This window comes from Drosophila ficusphila, unplaced genomic scaffold (genome assembly GCF_018152265.1).
Source record: "Drosophila ficusphila isolate 14025-0441.05 unplaced genomic scaffold, ASM1815226v1 contig_791, whole genome shotgun sequence".
Lineage (NCBI taxonomy): Eukaryota > Metazoa > Arthropoda > Insecta > Diptera > Drosophilidae > Drosophila > Drosophila ficusphila.
Window position 1 is genome coordinate 14,090,382 of NW_025064737.1, and position 22,398 is coordinate 14,112,779.

General features: G+C 40.6%; 2 protein-coding genes and 1 non-coding gene across 3 annotated transcripts in view; 2 read left to right on the forward strand and 1 right to left on the reverse strand.

The window, feature by feature from the left end:
- Positions 1-22,398, reverse strand: part of LOC108087163 — a 60,428-nt gene that overhangs the window by 986 nt on the left and 37,044 nt on the right. Inside the window, 7 exon segments of the mRNA XM_017184396.1 lie at positions 23-2,466; positions 2,534-2,882; positions 2,884-2,986; positions 3,046-3,183; positions 3,402-4,094; positions 4,149-4,300; positions 4,359-4,562. Coding sequence (XP_017039885.1) covers positions 23-2,466; positions 2,534-2,882; positions 2,884-2,986; positions 3,046-3,183; positions 3,402-4,094; positions 4,149-4,300; positions 4,359-4,562 — 4,083 coding nt within the window.
- Positions 8,321-20,453, forward strand: LOC108087168. Its single transcript, XM_017184409.2, has 4 exons — positions 8,321-9,082; positions 18,727-18,921; positions 19,540-19,650; positions 19,893-20,453. Exons 1-4 carry the CDS (start codon positions 9,025-9,027, stop codon positions 20,117-20,119), a joined length of 591 nt encoding a protein of 196 aa, XP_017039898.1. The 5' UTR covers positions 8,321-9,024; the 3' UTR covers positions 20,120-20,453.
- On the forward strand, positions 21,091-21,163 carry Trnap-ugg. The gene has a single exon. It is a non-coding gene; the product is annotated as a tRNA-Pro (tRNA).

Sequence of the window (22,398 nt, forward strand, 5' to 3'; positions counted from 1 at the left end):
TGAACTTGAAAGCTATAATTACTTTTTGACGCAGTTCGATGCGGCGACGCAACTGATCTGCGGCCGGAAAACTAAGCGGCTCCATCTGGCTGTCCTCGCAGTCGTCATCTATTTTCATCATCTTGTTTTCAGAGCAATTTGAGCTCCGCTCATCTTCCGAATCATCGAGCACCGATTCTTCAGCACAGCTTTTAGAATCGTATTTTTTATTGACGGTAAAATAGAAACTATTGTTAAGGTGCATTTCTTGTGCGGCTTGCTGGCAATCGAAATCCTGATCCTGATCCTGCTCAAAGGCTTCAACCTCCTTGCTGTTTACATGATACTTTTTTTTAGTCGGCGGTTGCTGAACCGACGACATGCTTTCATTTTTACGCTGGACTTGAGGGGCTTCTTCATCCGGTGAATCTCCTTGCACCGAAGCCAGCTGTTCCAATTCTTCAAAGACTTTAAACTCCTCGAGAGCTTTTGTAGGAGGCATGAACATTAATTTCTTTTTGCTTGGCTGGGTTACGGTTGATATGGCTATTTCGGAGTCAATCATCATGGTGGCAATGTCTACATTGCCCACTTTAATCTGGCAGGTGGGTGGCTTCTTGGATCCCGCTCCTTGGGCATCCACAATGCGCACACTGCTCAGTTTCATGACCAAGCTCTGGTGGACCGTGTCCATTTCTTTAACAGAATACTCTCCCCGCTTGGAGCGCACTCCGTGAATCGTGACCGGGAAGCACATTGCATTTAGTTCCGGGAACGGAGCATACGGCAGCATCTCATCCGCTTTTACCTGCTCCATGTTGCCATAGTCCACATAGTAAACCGTGTACTCATCGTGATTGTTCCTCATACGCTGCACTATTCCTCGGTAAAAGCAGTTGTCCATGTGATAGGTTACGACCACTGCCTGTCCCACCTCGTATGTGAATAGGGTGCATCGCTGCTGTTGCTTCTCCATTAAAGACTTGTAGTTCTTCACCAGCAGGTTGCGCATATGCTCGATAAAGGGCTTGTCGTTTGCCAAAGTCAAGTAGACGCCGCAGTCGTAGCTCACATTGGTTGCGATTGCGGTGAAGATGGTCTTCTCGCACTTCCTTGGCGTTGTCCATCCGGCAGGCGGTACTGTTTGGCCAGTGGTCGGCTTGTTCCTTCCCAGATCTTCGAGAAGTTTTAACGGTGGCATTTCATCGTTGTGCTCAAATCCGATTTGCACTTTGCTTGGTTCAACCGTATGAATGTCATTTGCCTTTGTCATCTTATCAATTTTATCCATATAGGATTTAATGGCTTTTACGTCGCAGGAGTTGGTGGTTGCTACAGAGCGAATGCTCGCATTATCCATCATCGACTGCTGGTCTTCCTGATCGGTATTTGGATCCTTCTCTGCCATGCCGGCCAACAAGAGTGTTTTGTTTATATTAACATATTTGAGTCGAGCGGGCGAAAAGGGTCCACTGATTACGGTGTGGGATCCCCAAAGGACCACGCTCAGGGAGTTCTCCTTACATCCGTGACCGGTCACATAGATGTCGTCGTAGGCCTGCAACTGATCCTTGAAGAAATCAATGGCGTCCTCGGACCATCCATCAATTGTAGAACGAATGCCGTGTAGGTGACAACGCTTGGCGCTATTCGAGATCCGTTTATTGGCCTCGTCAATGTTGGCCAGACAATCGCTGCTCACATTCTCGACCATCTCACCCAAGTCCCTCAACTGCACTTGGTAGCGAATCGATTGGAAACTACTGCCAGGAGGAATGACCTTCGTCACCACTCCACGATGCCAAAGCAGCTGCGAATCGTACTTGGCTTGGACCTTCACATAGCACATTTCGCCCAGCTGCCAATTAGTCCTGGGCTGCATGTCCTGATAAAAAGCGGCCGCTGATTCCTGCACCGACTTCTGCAGGCGGTCGATGGCCGCCTGGAAATGGGGCAGCGTCACATAGAATTCATCCGGCTGACGGACGTAGAGAATGTAGACATTTACACGCTTGTTGCGATCATTTTTATCCGGCTTCTGGTAGGGAGTCAGTTCCACTGGCTGCCCCTTCTGCTGCTCAATGAACTTGCGTGTTTCCACGTCGAGGCTTGTGAATCGAGGCGCATGGGTTGAATTGTTCTTCCTACTGCTCTCCCCGCTTGAAGTGCAGTATTCCTGTTCCACCAGTTGGACTCCAACGCTCGTAATCTCCGTATCGGAACGCGTGAAAGTCAATGCCACATAGACGACATCCCCCGTGGAGCGAATCACTTCCATGTGCAGCTTGGGATTCGATGTGAGCTGCTTGAAGTAAGCCGTGGCCTCCGGAGTCCACACATAGCCCAATTCCGGACGAGTCTCCACATCTGCCAGGCAGCACTTGATGGCCAGCTCGGTGTCGCAGAAGTTCTGCGGTAGCACAAACAGCTGGTCCCAGAAAACCTTCTGGCTGGGACCGTCGTCTACGAGGCGTACAAAAACGTAACCTGGAGGAAAAACGAAACAGAAATACATACATTTTCGAAATGGTTTACTAAGCAACTGCTAACTCACCGTCAGGAAGAATCTGCTCAATACTGGCGCGCTTCCACTGACCATCTGACTGCAGCACGCAACCCAGGTGCAGGCGACCCAAAAATATATTCTGCAGCTGGCTGATGTTAATGCGATCCATGGTTCCCTGGAGATTGGACTGCAGCATGCAACGCTTGGACTCGAAGTCGTGGCGCATCACATAGAACTCCTGCGGATCCTCGACGTGCAGCATCTGGATCATGAGCACGTCGCCGAACTGGAACTTCATCCTGGGCAAACGCAGCGAACTGGGAGCGGGCTGCAGCCATTGCTGACCTAAAGCTGACGCTCGGTCGCAGCGGGAGCGCGCCAGGCCAGAGTATAAAAAAAGACTCCCGCACGGAGATTTCAGTATTATAGTTGTTTGTGATGAGGTCCACTTCATGTAGATCAGGGGACAGAGCTTTCTTCACGATCACGTGCACGGGGTTGCTGCAGAGAATAGGTAATCATTTAATTTTACAGGAACTCTGAAGCAAGAATTTACTTACTTCTGCACTATCTGCTTTAGGAAAGCGCTGGCGCGAGTATCCCACTCAGAACCGCCGTGGTTCGGCATCAGTTCCCTTAAGCTACAATGTACGGTGGAATATGGTAGGTGAGCAAGACGCTCAGGCATATCATAAAAGCTGAAAGAAATTTGGATTTCAGTTTATAATTGGTGTCTACTAAGCACAACTATCGAATATATTACATTAGATTAGAATAAACCTATCGAAGTTTACTTCAATCCTAAAATTGATTTGTTAATCAGGACAGTCTGGTATTTATTAAATAGTAACATAAACGTACTATACCCGTAAAAACTTTTAGAGATCATTAACTTATATCTAAAAAAAAAACTCACTTGCTGCTGTGAGTCTCAACGAAAACGCCAATGTCTGGCAGAAAGATCTTGTAGGTGTCCCGAGCGGCCAACTTCTGGCTGACCATGGCGCGAAAGTAGCGTTCCTGATCCTTGTGGTAGGCGATGTAGTGTTGACCCACCACGACCGCCAGCGGAGAGGATCGGCGGCCGCTCATTGAGTTTGCAAATGTGTCCAGCTCCTCGCGCAATCGATGGGCAGCATGGATCCCTTGGACGTAGAAGTCCTCGGGGGAATTGACGGAGCGAACCCTGACCAAGGCATCTGTCTTGAACCAGTCTGCTGCCTTTCCCGCCTTAACCACTGGCGACACATTCGGTTTGGTAATGTCCAAAGTGGAAAGGCTTTGCGCCAAATTCAAATCTTCGGTGGCGGCAGCAAACGAACTTAGACTGGATTGAAATGTTTGATTCTTTTTGGCCCGTTTCTTTTGGTTCTGGGATATGGGTTTAGTTTTCAAATTTGGGGTTAACATCATTTGAGGAGACTTAATGTTGGGTTGATGGATGTTCTCCTTGCCACTGCTTGAAGATCTAGAGGTTACAGGTTCGTTGGTTGAAATTGACACGCTGAGTTTTGTATCAAAGTCGCTCCTGAAGCGCACCTGAATCTTGGGATCTATAAAATCGCACTTTAATATGTTGGTCATATCCAACATACGACCAAAGGCGAGACTAAAAAAGTAAAGAAATGAGTATATGAACTGTACAAGATGTAACATTCCTTACCGATAGGGATTTTCCTCGATCTTGCTGACCTGCACAGTTGTGGGAATCTTTTCGATATGCTCGGCAATCAGTTTTAACAGCCATTTAAGAACGATATCCCTTGGCACACCCATGTTATCCTCGGAACCACTTTCCAGGGTTTCTTTTAAGCGCTATTTACAACCGTAATTTGATTAGGAATGGTTTATCGACTGTTAAGTTTTATCCCACCTTAATTAGCGATTCGTAGCCACTCAGCTTGCCCATGGCTTCGTTGAGTTCCATTTGCGGCGGCAGACTGGATTCGCGCAGCTTCTCGATGACCTGGAGCTCGGCCACCTGGAGCAGCCCGTGCAGGTGGCAAAAACGCTTGGAAACACTGGCCAGCGTTTCAGAGGCATAGTCACTCAGCTTTTGCTTGGCCGCTCGAACCACCTGTGAATGTGAGATGCAGAAACAAACAAGAAAGTCAGCTAGCTTCGATGAGCCGAAGCTTGTATACCCTTCAAGTCATCACAAATGCCGATGAAGTTAAATTCAATATTTTATTTATATAAAATCAATGAACTTTCAGAGGCATGTTATTTCAAAATCGGATTTAAATAGAAATAGTTCTGATTTTTAGCAAACCCATTTCGTTAGGGGTTGTATCAAAAAAAATGTACATATATTAGTTATCATACCCTCTCAGAGCAAAGGTATTATAATTTCAGTCAGAAGTTTGCAACGCAGTGAAGGAGATGCCTCAGGGACAATTTTCTGGCCATTTAAAGTACCAGGCGACCAGAAAGCTATAGTAGGGTATAAAAATAGCGCTGCTTAGCAGTGGATGATAGCCATGCAGATTAATACGCTGCACATTCTAATGATTCCGTGTGTTGCCAGTAGCTGCCACCTAACCCGACCTCACCTATCCACCTCTCTCCAGGTGAACGGCGAGCCTCTCGGATCTTAATTTAAGATTTCCCAATCGCAGGCAATCGTTGGCAACTTCTTCTCACAGCTGTTAGTTTCCTATTAAAGGAGACTTTTTGGTAAGTTTTCATTAACTGATATTTTGATACCAATTTTAGTGAAGGCTTAACAAATGAAATTTAATTTATAATTGCCATTAAGTATTGTTGGGATTATTACATTTGCAAAGTGTTTGCTGTTTCAATTCGAACTGAATTTAGTTATTTAAACCTTTTTTTTTCGACTCTTCCGATTTATTAATTTTTTTTTAGTTCCTTCCCGACTGCAATTTGTTTCTTTCTAAACAAAACATGCAACAGCGATTCTTCAATTGGTCTTAATCGCATCCATCTTCTGTGCCGCTCGTCAAGTGGCAATGATCATTATCAAAGATTGTTTGGCCGTTAGTTGGGTTTTTGAAAGTGATTGTAAAACCCACCGAAAATACTGGCTCGACTTGGATCGGATCGGGCTTATGACAGCTGATTTGTAGCAGATGACAGGCAAGTTCGCGCCAACGGGCCGTTCTGCCATAAAAGGGCATCCATCGAGCGATCCAATCTCAAGAGTTGTCGTGTAAATGAAACCATGTAGGAGCCCGAATCTGGCACATCATTAAAACGAAACTCGGATCGTTTTGCCAGTCCCGCCGCTCGGGGCAATCAGAAATCAATTCACGTGACCTTGTCAAGGGTTTGGGTTCGAGTTTGAGAGCCTAATATCGACATAGACATTTCCATTGTTTACCTTGTCTATCAAAAGTCGCCAGTCCCCAGATTCAAATTCACATTCAGTCCTCGCCAATTAGTTTTAATGGCAACGAAAACACTTTTCAATAATCCGTAAGCCCCATTTTAAATTAAGAAAAACGAGCAACTTCCTATACAACAAATGGGCAGTCCATACATAAAAATTAACATTATGAATGGATAAACAAAAATGATGGAAAAGTAAGAGTTCTTTTCATTCTGGAAGGCAAAAGCAAAATAAACAAAGGTCAAGGCAAAATTATCTTTCATATTTTATTCATTTTTTACTCACCCCTGCTGACACAGAAACATAGAAATTAACTACCGTTTATGCCTTCGAGAAATTCACTAAAATCTCTTGGGAAAACGGATGCCCAAATATTAAAATAATCAAGAAGTTAATGAGCGGTAAAAAAAATATTTTACGAGGCTGACAAAATTTTAAAAGAAAGGATACCTCTCTTTCGCATAGATGTAATAATTTATTATAATTAATATAATTAAGAAACATTTAATTTGCCTCCGGCTGATGTGTGATTAGTGGCCGATCGTAAATTCGCTGGCCGAAAATCAATCAGCCGTAAATTTATGTACTCTGCTATAAATGCTGTCATAACTTGATCAACTCAGTGATTTAATATGCCTTCGGGGATTACATAACCTTGTCGGCTTCGTTTGACAGTTCTTTGAGAAGTTCTACATTAAATTCATATAACACTTGGTAGAAACATTAAAACTATTAGTGTGCAATTAAAGTTACAACAAAAAAGCGACTACAAATGTGATTATTAAACGCAATTTTTAATTGGAGCGAACATAAATTTCTGTTTAATAAACTTTGAGGTAAATAAGCCGACTTCAGGCCAATACAGACGGATTGCCAGTCAGACAGTCGAGTTCATTTTGGCCAGTTTATCAATTACAGACAATCGGACGCTTGGCCGGACACGCAATTTGGTAGCGTTTTGCGCCGCCTCGTTAGCCAGCTTTTCGACTTGGCTTAGATCGTCGGCTGCGTAACGTTCAGGCCCGACTCTTTGGCTTTTGCCATTAATAATTGTTTCTCGTTTTATATAATACACATAATTTGTGTACGCATTTCGTGTACTTATTTTTGCAATTAACCATGGGGGAAGCGAACAAACAGCGATTTCTGCACGCCTCGATCCGCCGGACACGGGGGCTAATGTGATTATGATTTATGTGGGAGGCCTTGAGGTGCCGCCTACAACTACCGCCAGTCGACATCAGTCGAGATCAAACCGAGCTGTCCAAAATGACTGACTGATGCTATGACTGACCAGCCATCCAGCAACCAACCAGCAGCATCGAGCGTCCAATTCGATCGCATATCCATCTGGACAAGGCTAATTGCGAATGCTGGTCGCCGCATGGCACTTGGCAGAGGCTCTGAATAAATCAGCAGCCGCTCCTTTGCGTCTCCATTAAATGCATTTAAATGCGGGCCTAGGCCAAAAGCAGAAGCACAAGAAGAAGGCTCCTCGGTCAAGAAGACAGATTCTGTGGCAGCCAAAGACCTGGAACACAAGGTCATCTGCTAAACGCTTCGCAATCAAGATGCTCTAGCCAAGATCACTGGCAAAAAGAATACATCTTTTGATCAAACAGGTTGCATCATAAATAAATAAACTTTTAATTATTTTTAAAAATATTAAGTAAATCGTACTTTCGTATTACAATCTATTCATTAGAAAAAAATTGATTTTGTGTTAGGTTTCATAATCAAAAAAAGTACTTAAAACGATATTTAATTTTCTGATGCAAAACAGTTAACTTTTGATTCGTTTTGAACATAACTATTTTAATGGAATTGCTGCCAGCTTTATTAAAAACAAATAAATCATTCAGAAGCTATAATTTAAATATTGCTCGATACAACAAATTTTGGTACTCTGTGAGGTGAAGCTTCCAAATCAACCGTTGCCAAAAAACAAAGCGCTTCAGAAAACCTCCAAAAAATGAAAGGTCCGAAGAAACAAAAACAACAAAGTGACACTCGGCAAAGGCTTTTCCGCTCTAGCCAAACGAAACAACAAAATATGAAATGAAAAACTTAATTACACTATTAATTAGAAGCTGCGGCCTGGGCAACTTTTTGTTCTTTTGTGCTCTGCTCAGTTTTTCCAACTCGAAGGTTGCCCAAAATAGGGTTCGGGGCTCTCTCGACTGCGAACTTTTTCGTGATTCATCGGCCAATTGGCAATTGCGTAAGATCAGAGCAGAGCAGATCGAGCTAGTTAGTACAATTAAAAGTAAGCTGGCCGAGTGCGCGCGCTCAAGTTGAACATATCTACTATTTTTTGGAGGCACGACAAACGAGTTCAGGCCCAGCTCAAAACTCACTCAAATCCGAGTGGTTGAGCTCTCTTCTCGAGTGGAGTGGAGTGAATCTTGTGGTTTTCTGGGTAGACTCCGGCCAAGTATTCGAATTCAACAACAATTGCAGTCAGTTGAGGTTGAAGCGTCTGCTTGAACGGTTGTACTTGTCGATCAATAGCCAAAAACAAAATTACAAACCATAATAATAAAAGCGAAACAAGAAGAAGTGTGTCCACCGTACGAGTTGTATTATTATTATTGTCCCCGGCCACATTTGTGTTGTGCCATATTCGTGTGCTCCATTGTCTCTGGAAAAAGCTGATCAGCAAAAACTGAGGCAATTGCAACTGCAACAGCAACAAAAGCAGTAACAGCAGCAACATTAACTGTGCAACGTGCTGCTTTTACCCGCCCGCTATTTTGGCGGCCTCTTGGGCAACCGCCTCACATACGACTTAACTGCTTTATAGGCCATGCAAATTTGAGGCAATCTCTGGTTTTGGTGTGGCACTCGATTTTCCATTTTTCCAACTAAAAAATAGAAAAACAAACGAGTGCAACACAACGGCAGCAGCAATTGCGAATTGTCTGCGGCGGCGGTTGCTAATAAAAACGGATTGATCGTAATTGTTCCTTAAAGCGAAATCTAACGAGTCGTTAAATCGCACGCGGTTTTTGTTGCCTTGTCGATCGGTTTCAAGTGCATGAAAGTAGTAAGTGCGAGTGTTTAGCCAACAAACAACAAATTTTGCAAAGGTCAAAAAGCAACAAGGCATAAATCAAACTAAAGTGGGAGTCGAGGAAAGGAAAAAGAAACAAAAAAAAAAAATATATTTACCAACAGCAGCAGCAACATGTTGCCGAGGATAACTTTTGTGTTCATCATCATTTGTGGATATTTATTATTTACTGGTAAGCTGTGAAGACAACCCCCGAGCCATAAATCAAAATTTCCCACAATATTTATGTGACTCGCATGCTAAGTTGAGAGGATATTTTCCCAATTTCATCGAGTTCATCGAAGTTTCCAATACACTGCCTTACAAATAAGATATGATTTTGTATAAAGAGTAAACAAAACTATCGCAACAATCAATAATTTTGCTCTGACTTTGATCAATCGAAATTCAAAGCTAAGTTTCCCAAATATCTTTATTAGCAACACCTGCATATCAATCAATAAGAACTGCAAAAATTGAGTTGTATTTGATTAAGCACAAGATTGCTCAGAAAGATATTTAACTGATCGATCAATTTTTTTCAGAAATAATAATAGGGTATTATCCAAAACGATTCAAAGAATACGAACTATTTTTTATGGTCAGAGCAACAAGGCTGGCTTGGCACAAGTTGTTTTGGCTTGGATTTAGTTAATCGAATTACATGCACAAAAAATGCCAGTTAAGCGCAATAAATTCTAGCAGATTACACGACAACGCCGTCACATTGATGTACATATATGTATTCTCTTTTGGGTGCAGTGCTAACTCTATAAGGAAAATATATTCGAAACTAATAACCACTTCTTGTAAAAAAAAATAAACACTATTGAGAGTTGGTCTTAAATTTGTATGTACCAATTAAATATGTTTTGAAAAAATATATACAATCTGTAGATTTCCTCTAGTTAATAATTCTTTGCCACAAAGTCAGTAAAGATTTCCTGTTTAGCCACATAACTTTAAAAAATAATTTTTTAAAATATGTTTTTACGGTCACTGGTATTTCCTCTATCAGTGTTTTACTGTACCTCGTTGCAAGCGGAGGCGTGATGCAGCCGGCGTTGTGGCAAGCCGACCGCCTGCCTTGATGTGTCAAGCGCTGGCGGACAAAACCGCAAGCCAAAACTGCGTTCAAAACGGAGTTGCTTTTTATTTTTTGGTGTGTCAGTCAGTCCCTCTGTCTTGCCATCGGGTGGCAATCCATTTGGCCACTTGGCGCATGCGTAACTTTTTCGCTGGCGTTGGGAAGAGCCTGCAAGTTGGGAAATCCGACTCGAGCGACTCGACACCATGCGAAATACGCGCATGTTTTATTAACCAGACAGCACCAAAGTTCAGGTTATTTATGAGTCGATGTATTGCGGCAATTGCATTTGAAGATGTTGCCGCCTGGGAATATACTCGTACTTTCCAACTTCTGGCCCGAACCCATGGCAATCGACATTCCCCACAGACAGGAAAGTTCTACTATATTTGGCATTTGACATTTGCATGCTTTTGAAGGTTGCCCAAGTCCGCACCCCAAAAAAATATAAATACGAGTACACAACACCGAATGCTGCACGACATTTTGTGTGGCAAATGCAGAAAAAATATGCATAGACAATAATAAAGCGAAATTAAGAGACCGAAGCGAAGGCTATGCGAACCAATCCGCCTTTTGCCGTCTAGCCTCTTCTCATTTATTTACCCATTTGCCATTTCGACGAGGTGCGATTTGTGCTCGCCTCTAATTAACAGCCTCTCTGGCATTGTGTTCGATTATAACTTGGATTTTAATAAACCTTTCATGTCAAAAGTGGTTGCCCACACTCGCAAACATGGCTGAGACTAGACAAATGTCAAAGTGTTGACAATGGTAAATAGTACCCTGTAGAATATCAAGTAGGAAGAATGATTTGCGAGGGAACTATTAGGAAACTAATGTTATTATTCCTTTTTCTTCATATATCTAATTAAACATGATTTAAATTATGTGCAATTAATATTTACCCTTGAGAATAATTTGAATAATTGCAAATCGAAAACTAATAGAATTACCAACCGTATCAAAAAACTAACACATCCAATTAAAATATATATCTGAGTGTTCGATTTGTCCACAGTTTTTTTTATATATGGAATATATGTAAATAATAAAATATATTATTGCTTTTTAAAACTTGCATAATACATATTTTAATTGTGGATTTATTTAAAATACCTTCACCATCAACCAGTACTGTGGGAGTATTGTGATTCCTTCTTAAAACCCCTTCAAGTGTACCATCTAAATTTTGAAAGTTGCCAGTAATGGCGAAGGCTTCTCCTCCACGAATAAATGGATGCAAGAATGCGCCCCAGGCCCTCGAGTTGGAGCCCATCATCCCGACGAATGGCTTCCCACTCACATTAAGCGAGCAAAGCATCCGTCTCTAGATTGTTGGCCACACAAATCAGTCGCTTGGAGCCAACGCGGCGTATACGTAATGCATGCAACTAACTGGCAAATAACCTTTCAGCTGCTGTTCGGCACATCCGCTTTGGGCAGATTGTCAGATGTTTTAGCCAACCATTTGCCATTCGAATGCAAATGATTTTCAATTATTGCGAGAGACAGGCAGATAAGTATTTATGTGTATGGGAAAACAAAAAATTATTTTCAATATCTACGCGCCAAAAGGAAACGACATAAAAGTATTTGATATACAGTGGTGGTAAAAGCAAAAGTGGGAATAGTTATTTTTTTAAATTTTAATAAAAGTATATGAGGTTTACAATACTAGAGAATGAACTTCTACAAAAAATCTAGAGCTATAGAAATTTTTTTTAACCAATATGTGCAAATAATTAACCAGGCCGAAAATCTCGTGGTGTGGGCTAAAAGCCGCCAAATTTTTTTCGAGCTTGCCAGGTGGAGGAAATAACTTGGCCGCTGTATTGTGGCACGCAATGCATTTCCATGTTCAAATTAATTGATTTATATGCATGGCTAGCAACAAATACAAATACAAATGCTCTTGCGGAAAACAAGACAAAAAATTTGACCCAATCCGGTGCACACACAAAAGATTTACCTGCGCAAACATTTTTGCGCGTAAGTCAAACATTTGGCACACATGAGAAAACAATTTATGCGGCTGTCAGCCAACACATCGAATCTGGCCAACAAACAACGGCGGACCGCCCAGCTGACAAATGCAAATCCGCTGGCCAAGTCAACGGCCTACAAAGCGTTAAGTTTGGCCAAAAAAAATTTGGAATTCCAAGCTCAAATCTGATTGAGTTTTTCACTATAAGATTGACAATTTGTCAAATATTTCCTTTTTTTTTTTTACTTATATGTAGTTACAAATTTTTCATATAACCTTTATTTTTAATTAGGATCTTTCTAAAAATCACAGAAACATTTTCTACTGAATTTTATTGCTTTCATGCATTCAGAATCATTCATAAATTCAAACTACAACATCATCCACGAAATCCCCCAACGGAATCCATTAAATCGCTGCTCATGTTAATGCTCTGGCATAATTTTCAATTAAAATGAAATTTGTTTTGTGTGCGACAAATTGCGGAAAAATTCAGTCATTTATATTTATGAGATATGCGTCATGAAAAACTGCCCAGGCGGCCACGAAAAGCGACCTCCTGCATCACCTTCGCCCAGGATGTGGAAAACTGTGAGCGGCAGGTTGGAAAACTGTGGGAATCATTCGCGGATTTTCAATGCAATTAACGAGGAAAAATGCATAATTACATATAAAAGCTTATTAAACTGATTTTGTAGCAGACAACCATGATCCGCTCTTTTGGGCATGAGTTGTGGGTTTTAAATCCATTGAAATGAGAAAAGGAAATAATTATTACATTGGCTTATTTTTTAAATTCAACAAAAAAATTCTAGGTAACATTTATGTCAGGCAACACAAAAGAAAAGCCAGAATTAAATCGAAGAAATAAATATTTTGTATTACAAGCCCGTCGTGCTAGACAACCCGAACTAAAGCAAAGATTGATCATATAACTTGCAGAAATAAAACCCTTCCTCGAGCGAAATTCCTTTAGACGCCCACACCCGAATGCAATTTATAGTTGTAATAAGCCGACACAGCAGCTCAACAAGCCAAAAACTTATGTAAGAAGTTAGCAAATTAATCGTATCGAGGAGTTGGAAATGATTTGTATATTTACGCTGCAACATGACCACCTCCCATGGAATCCTAGCCTGAAGCCAATATCGACCCGGTTACGTTGGTACACAAAAATAAATGAACTCCCTAAAAAAATTATTCAAAATGTTTTATGAATGTAACATTATTTTCCACTTTTATTATAATTTTAAAATTGTATGCAATTATTAGGTAGGAAAGTTTTCTCTATTTCAAAAGATCACCAATTTTTTTCTGTGCAGAAAGCATTAAACCAAGCAGCAGTTAACTGGAATTGGTGGGTGTCTTATGGCCAAGAGATAAAGATCGGGAGACAACAAGAGCGATTCTTACTGCACTTCGTATTAAATTTTATTCGGCAATTCGAATTTAGCTTAAAGTTCTGTGGCCTAAAACGAAACTAGTTGCAGTTTGGGGATTCGGAGTTTTGGGCATAGCCAAGCAAATAGATTTTTTGGCTGCGTTCATAATTTAACCATGCAACTGGGAGTGGGCTTTCAAGGGGGTTATATTGGATATTGGGGATCTAAAGGGGAAGGAGGGCGGTCTTTTTACTGGCTAGACAAAGCGCCTTTGAGCTATTTGCGGCCATTGAAAGCGCTGCTGCACGAAAACTGCCGGCAAACCGAACTCGTTCGTTTTTGTGGCATTGTTTTAGGTTCGCGCTTGGAGGTTTGGCCGACCAACCGACGTTTTATGCAATGCATTTAGTCAATAGATTAAGGAGGCCTGCGACTACACACGTATAAATATATATATAGGTATGTATCTAGATTTATATATCCCGTTGGGTGAGTGTGTGTAACAAATCGTGACTGCATGAGGTTGCGGTTAAAATATACGACTGCCCCGCACAACTGCCGATCGAGCGGCATGAAAAAATTATTTTACTTCAGCTTTTTGTCCCCAATTTTTAAGGTGGAGCTCGCGACAATTTTTTCGGGGGCTTTCAAGTTGCAAGTTGCCTTGATTGTGGAGACAGTAATCCGTACAAATGATGGGATAATGGAAAAGGTTTTTTCGATCTCATGATAAAGTAAACCTATTAATGTGCTCACAAATTTATTTGCATTATTTTAAGCGGGGAACACTAGTGTTTACATATCAAAACAAAATAAAGTTAATAGTATTACTTATTTTATCTGCCAGACTTAAAGTCCATTAAAGCAGTTATCTGGAGAAATAACAGTATTTATAAATAATTTTTAAGGCCAACCATGGTTAATTTGACTGTGGCACCACCTGGCAGATTTATGGAAATGTCGCTGGCCATCGCACCACCGCTGCGGCGGCGCATGCAACAGGAAATTCATTTACATAATTTTTGCGTTTGGCCGTTTCGCATCCTTTGCGCTTGACTGGGCATTATCCTTTTAATAAGCGAGTGGGCAGCAGGCAGCAGAGGTGGTTGGTGAGTGGTGGGTGATCGGGTGGTTGATATGGGCGGCGGGCACATGGCAAGCCGTGTGGATAATCAGCCTATCAAGGATTCAATTATATAATGAGCTTAATTTATTTTGCGCCGCTTTACGCGCCACAACAGGACACAAGGACAGGTCAGGACAGGAGAGCCTTGTTCCACGGGTCCGAGTCCGATGATGTTCATCATGCCAACTGAATTATCCACGTTAATGTGACCGGTTCAGTTGTTGTTCTTGTTGTCGATGTTGTTTTTTGTTTTTCTTCTGTCGCTGGCCGATTTCCGTGACATGGAAGGATGTGCCATGACTTCGTCTTTTGCTGTTTTTTTTTCGTTTGTACCAATGATTTATCTGCCCGTAATTGTTGCTCCACAAAGCCCCGCATTCAACTTCGCACTTCCTGACCTGGCTTTTTGAACCCTTTAACCGATTAAGTCCAAGAAGAATGAGTCGTTAATGGACTTGATGACTCTTTACGGTTGACATTGAGATGAAGTAAGCGCACAATTTATTTAAGGTACAAAAGAGGTTAATTTACAATAATATAAACAGATTAAGAAATCATGTTCCCTGAGCTTGATTAAATCTTTTGGGCAGGTATCGTTTAATAGTTACACCTTAAAATCATTGATTCACTAAATCAATTTTATAATTTCATTTAATAATGCTACACATTAATAGTAGTAAACATTAATAAATCAAAACCATTTGCAAGATAATCGAAACCTAATTGGAAAATAAGAAAACAAGAGCTTTTAGCTATTTGTATAATTGAGATGCGGAAACAATTTCCGCCAACTTACGAATTGAGTTCCCTAACTTTGGGCCAACCTTCCACTCCTCGGAAACATAAATAAAACCACTTAGGGGCGGATAACTGATAAAACCGAAGGCCCCAAAACAGTTTAATTTATGGCAAGCGAAGCGAACTTCCAAGCCCAAAAGCAGTCCTACAATTCCCTGGCTCTAATCATCCGGCAAAGACAAAGCCCACAAAGCAACAGGCCCAAAAGAGATGTGCCTACGCCGATAAAAGTCTAGCTGCAGAATTTGATTTATGTGGATAATTTTTATCAGCCAGTCGGATTGGATAGGATTGGTTTGGTTTTTGGGTATTTTTGGCTGTGAAAAAGGTGCCAAATTCAGCGGCAGGCCGACCGACGACAATTACAATTGTGAAATGCGTTTCTGTTTGCTATTTAATTTTCCTACAGCTGCCGACTCAATTTCGCGCACACAACGAAAGGCAATTACTTTAATTATGCGACTGCACACAAAAACAAAACCAAAACCCAATCACAGGGGCGACGACAAGCCACCAAACCGAACCGAGGCAAATCCAAACCAACCAAAGCGAACCAAATCATCAGATTGGATGGAGCAACACATGAAGGATGCGGGATTTGCGTGGCGGAGGCAAACTGAGGAGTGGGGAAGAGTGGGCTCCACCGGAGGAGAGTGGCTACAACGTCCGTTCGGTTCGGTTTAGTTTGGGTTACCTAACCCGCAGACACAACCAGCTAGCTAGCTGGCCAACACACAACGCCTGACGTGGCAAAGGGGTGTGCCCCATGACGACGCACTCCCATCCGTTGCACCCAAAAACAAAACAAAAAAAAAAAAATTAAATCTTTTTATGGCTACTTTTTACCCTTGCAGAGGGCATTGCAATTTTCCGCGAAATTGTGTGGCAAACGTGTTATTAGTTGGTCTGCAGGCCAGAAAAGGAGTTTTACTCAAAAATAATGGGAACAACCAACTATATTTTTACAGACATTATTAAAGTCCCTAAATAAATTGTAGTTCGACCAAAACATTTCGTGCCTATCAAAGACTTTTGTTGCTTTACAATATTTGATACCTCCGAAACAATACTAAATTATATATTTTTATAAAAAAATGAATTTACAATATTAAAGATTTTATTTTAAACATAATATTTGAATAATTATATTTGTTACTCCTGAATTTCTAAGTGTATCTGACACTTCGGTTTACTGAATAGAATTTCTGTTTTTTTCTCACACGCACAAAACTTTTTGACATAAGGCCCCTAACAAATGCGTGGCTAATGGACTTGGCTACAGATATAGATATAGAGATTTATACTCGGACGTGGACACATGAACGCGCGAATAAGCGAGCAGTTTTTACAATTTGTCGCCGCAATTGCAGTTGGCCTCTCAGCAGCGAGACTCACCTCAACGCGCGCCTAATTACAATTTGATTGTTTTTCTTTCTCGCAGTAATTATTTCAATTGTAATAAATTTTGTTGCCATTTTTGCGAAATATAATGTTGCAATTTTCCCGGCCTTCCCTTGTTTGTTGGTATGTTGTACGTACGTACGGTTTTGTGACCAACTAATAATTTAATTTTTAATTTTATGCTTTCTGCATTCGATTGGTTTTTGTGTGGGAGGCCGACTGGATTTGGCCTAATTGGTTTTTGCTCTCTGAGGCGTGTTCCCTGCGTTTTGCAGTTAATTTGTTTGGGATAAATAATTAGCTAACCTGTAGCAGGTTAACTAATGGCAGGCTCTTACTGAACTGAAATAGGTAACTGGATGTATGGTTTAAAGGGTGGTTTAGCCCATAATTTTCGGAATAACATATTGGGAGCAAAGAAGGGTTATATGATCGAAAAAAGGTTGGCTACCAAACCCCAATGTTGCAACATTTGGGTGTGGGAAAAGGGAGTTTTCGCCTAATATATGACCAATTTAAAACATCACCACTTAAAGTTTACAAGCACTTAGCCACAACTCATCGAGAGCTCCAGTTAAAATTGTAGCTAGATGGCTTAAGTGATTTATCGTCCGCACAGCTGCACCGGGTTCGCCTTCCCTTGTCGATAGTTTAACGACTATAGTAAAGCCCACACTCCATCGAATGTGTTGGATGTCGGATGAAAGGCCCGTGTTCGATGCAATAACAGATCATTGGCCAGGCAAAGTTTATCGCCGGGGGCTCAGGCAAACATTCAACTCAATTATACAACCAAAATCGCCGGCAAACGAACTGAGAACTGCGAAGCAGACAACTGCGGAACAAGGTTAAGGTCACTTACAACTGGCAAAAGCAGCCGCACTAACGACGACAGCGACAACTGCCAACGATGAGAATAAATTGCGCGTGAAAAGTGGAATAAAATTTAAGAACAAGTTTTTTAGTCTACTTCCAGTTGCTGTAACAACATCAGAAAAGTGCATACAAAAAACACGAACTGACGCATAAAAATGTAAATTATTGTAAGGGGTTCACTTGGAACAGTATTCGACTTATTAATCTTTTTTGGTAAATCTCAAGTCGCTATTTCCCATTACAACATCTTTCCTAAATTTAATCATAAGTTCTCCACTAAATATTGAATATCCTACAGAAATTTTCAAGGCAAACGCTTAATTAGCGTTTTGGCTAAGTGAAGGAAGCAGAATTACAGCTGCTAACAAACCAAGTTTATGTACAAGAACACATCAAGCTAATGAGCCCCAATAGCTAGTTATGCAAAAACTGAAAGAACTCGAGAACAAAAACACTTAAAATTTATATTGAGCAATTACCGCAAAGTTCTTCAGTTGGAGCCAGATCTTTTCCCACTGCCAAAGAAGCGGCAAGGTCAGCTGCAAAAACGGCAACCGCACGAAACTTGTCATCAGAAGCAGCAATAAAAAAATTCAACGGCAAAATATTCAGCATCCTACACTTGAAATCAAGATTGCTTTATATACATTTAATCAAAAATTATATATTGTTAAGAATAATACTAAGTTCGAAAGATCATAAGGATGTTCTTGTTACTTTATCATCAGATTATAAAACGAAACCATCTTAGGATTATCCAAACCTACAGATTTTTTTCTCTACTGTACTATAATAACATAATGTTGTAGGCGTATTTTTTCTTCTCATAAGAAATATTATCAGCATATTTCTTGAACTTATTCCCAGTGTAATAGAACAATAGTTGCACAATTGCCTAGAGCGCAACAAGCGAATATTAAATCTTAAAAGCGGGTCAGACACATCTGAGGTTAAAGTTAACTCGAATGCTACTGACTCATTTGCGGGGTTGGCTGGGAGTGGTTTTCGGGGCAGCGGGCAAATCAAATACTATATGTATCTTGACATTAAAGCCAATGATTGGCAACGCCGCAAAGCGTTGTACATAGAGTTTAATGTTTTTCCCCCTCAAAGAAACCTTGAACTTTGCAGATTTTGGGCTTGGTAATTTGGAATAATTAGCGTGCTTATTTGCTTGCAGATTGCCGTGAAGCGGTTCGTTCCAAGCGGGCAAAGCGGCCTCGAGCTCCGGAACCGGTTAATTTTGAGCCAGAACCGCAGCAGGATTTGGAAAACGATGAAAGTGGCAGCCAGGAGAAGGATCTGCCAGAGATACCGGAGAACTTTCTCAGTCCCTCTGTAAGGGAATATCTCGAGCTGGGCAAATCAATTCCAGGTGAGTTTATTTTTGAAAAGATATTCAAGATTTTATACGATAACCCTCAAAATATTAAATGTAAACCAATTGATATGCATCAATATGCCACAATCCCAAATAACAATGGGGAAAAAGGGTAGTATTTGTTGACCATTTTTTTCGGATAGTCATGCCAGCGGAACTGAAGATGAGACAGTGAAATGCATTTCGGGCCATCAGCAACAGGCCAGAAAAAAGGCAGGATTTTAAATTATTTCCCGGCGAGCGGAGTGGATATTTGGCACAGAAGTGCATCTACTCGTAAATTCATTTATTAGCGCCAGAGAACCGAATGAAACCGGTCCGAGGATTTGTTTATGTCGCGTTTATTTTTGTTTCCTTGTTTTTTTTTTTGTATCTTTGTTTTTGTTGAGGGGATTCGGTTTTTTGGTGACCCCGGGCAGCGCCTGCAGTTGACACTTCTGGGAGGTAGGAGAGCTTTTTTCCAGCAGGTTTCTTTCAAGTAAGGTTGGATGAAGTGAAATTGATTGGAAACCGCCGACTGCGTGACATGCAGTTTGTTTTGGTTTCGCTTTGTCGCTTTATTTTGGATCTGAAAGTGCGCCTCACTAATTGCAATAACAAAATCATTTGCAGGTCGTCCCGGCGTTGACTATCCTATTTTGTCGGCGGTGCCCTACACCAATTTCTACTGTGACGAGCAGGAGTATCCCGGATTCTTTGCCGACATGGAAACTAGGTGCCAAGGTGAGTTATCCATCCCTAGGCTTAAATTATTTCACGAAGTTAGGAAGAATGTAAGAGGTTATTCAAGAACAATATTTATTTGCTTGCTGAAAGAATAACTTCATTAATATATTATATATTCATTGATATATTAACAGGGTTATGCTTTTTTTAAGACAAATCTAAAAATGTCTTACATTGTGTTATGAATTAGGTGCTTCAAAATATGATATCCCGTAAATAAATGAATCTTTTCCCTGCAGGTTGGCACTACTGCGACATCGATGGACGCCAGGCCTCGTTCCTCTGCCCAAATGGCACCCAGTTCTCACAGGCGGTCTTCGTCTGCGACTGGTGGTTCAATGTGCGCTGCGATCTCTCACCCCGGCTGTATGCCATTAACGCCCGGCTCTACCAGCGGCCCAAGGTGAACCCCACTCGGCCACATCGCATCATCACCAAACAACTGGTCGAAGACATCTTCACCTGAGCTCAGAGTGATCTTCCTTTCAGTTTAGCCTAAGTTTGCCGATGCCTATTAGTTCTTAGATTAGTTCTGATACATGTCGCTCTCAATAAACTTGTAATTTGAAGAGCGACATAAAAAAAAAATATTAAACGGAAACTTTTTAAACAAAAAAATATTTTAAGAAAGTGCTAATTTTTTAAAAGTAACATATATTTAAACTTTGTTTAAATGCCTTGCCTTGTACAGACTTTTCTCTCTTAAGACTTAAACGTTGTTTCAATAGTTTTCCAAAATATAATCCTGCAATACACATACAAAAGTTAAGCACGTATCTTAAAAAAAATTCTAGATTTTTTAGATAAATAGATTTTTTAATTAAATACACTATGTAATCTCATTTTTTACAGGTGTTTTTTAATGCATTGCATTTTGCGTAGCTTATTTATAGTTTAGAAATTTTAAAATACTCGTTTAAGTTTTGTACATATTTTAAAATTTCTTTATTGTATTTTAAATAAAATGTATTCTTAAGAAAAACAAAAACAAACGAATTGACATGTTAACTGAATGGCTAAGGGGATTGGATCGCTCTTTTAAACTCTTTTAAATCAAACTTACATAGAATACATTTGCAAATAAATATTTCGTTGTGATATTTCTATGAGTTCATATATTGTTAATAAAACATTCCTTCACTGAATGGCACCTGGTTCTTAAAACACCTTTTGTGCGAGAAAATGTGCATTTTTCCAAAGCTCAAGTATAGGCGCAAAGTCAAAGACAAAGCACAAACCACAAAGTGTGGCATACTTTTCCTCCGTTTGCAGTCGATGCAAGCCGCCAAAAATAGGCCAAGACATGAGACCAAAACAAGTTGGCCAAAACACGTCATCCGCAGCAGCAGCAGCATCAACGTCAGCAGAAACAAAGAGGCGGCCAAAAACGCAAAGAGAAGCGTCTGAAGTCGTGAAATGCACAGATGGCCGGCATGCGGCTCAATGGTCTAGGGGGTATGATTCTCGCTTTGGGTGCGAGAGGTCCCGGGTTCAAATCCCGGTTGAGCCCGGCTCAAATATTTTTATCTAGCCAAACTAAACTTTTATGGCCACGGCCCAAAAGTTAATTAAACAAACAAAGCGGAGGCCTGGCGAAATGAGCGATGTGAAAATGCAGATTGCAATGCATTTTCGGCCAACAAATGAACGAACGTTGCACAGATGGCAACGCGTTGATTGAATCGCAAATAAAGTGAAGTAGCAGTAGCGGCTTACTTGCGATCCAGTGATGCGAAATATATTACAACTTGTACCTAAAGTATTCCTTACAGTACCTAGCATTTTTAAGATTTTGTAAAATCTATATTTCCTTTTCTAATATAAGAAACTATACAACTATTTATTTAAATAATCCATCCTGACAAAAGGCATTGCACTTATTTATAAATAGGTATATTTATATATAAAGTTGTTTTCATTATTTATAAATATATTTATATATAAAGTTGTTTTCATTATTTACAACTTTGTTTTATTTTGTAGTAAAATTGTTGTACTTTAAAGGAAACTATGTATTTTTTTTATTTTGCAGTTTATGTCAAAATTTAATTTTCACACACTTGAGTAAGAGTTGTTTCAATAAAAAATACATTGGCATGTTTAAAGAGAGAGAAATTCAGCGATATTAAAATTGAAATAATACAATGCATTACAATACAGCAGTGAGTATAAAGTAAATCTTGTACCTCATTAAAATCCAGCACTACTTGTAATGAAAGGCAGTCCGAGCGGATGGCTTTTCGGCTTTTACTCGTATTACCACCAACTTTGAGCCAAGCACATGCAACTACTACTTGTTTGGGGCATTTACGATTGACTTGGCCGATAAGTCTTTGTGTGTTTTATCGCCGACAATTGGAAAATTGAACAATGAGTGTCGCTCTGGGCCCGAATGAAAACTCAAGCTACACGCGAACGGAAAGTGTGAAAGACTTAAGCGGCTGCCGAAAACTCGAACTAGTCGTGCTTATGATGTAACCCCACACAAACTATTTCTCCCGGATCATTTCACTGTTTAGCTTTGTGGGGAAAAAGCGGCGTCAAAGCCATCTGCCAGCCATAAATTTGTTTTTGCTTAAAGAATAGAGCCATCATATTTTGTAAGAGCCTTACATGGCCATGGCATCAAAATTATTACCAAATCCAAAGCCAGCCAAACCAAATGCACCTCGGGAAAAAACTACTTTCACTCGCAGCCGCAGTCGGATCGGAATTAAAATCATCCAGCAATATGCAAGTTTTTTG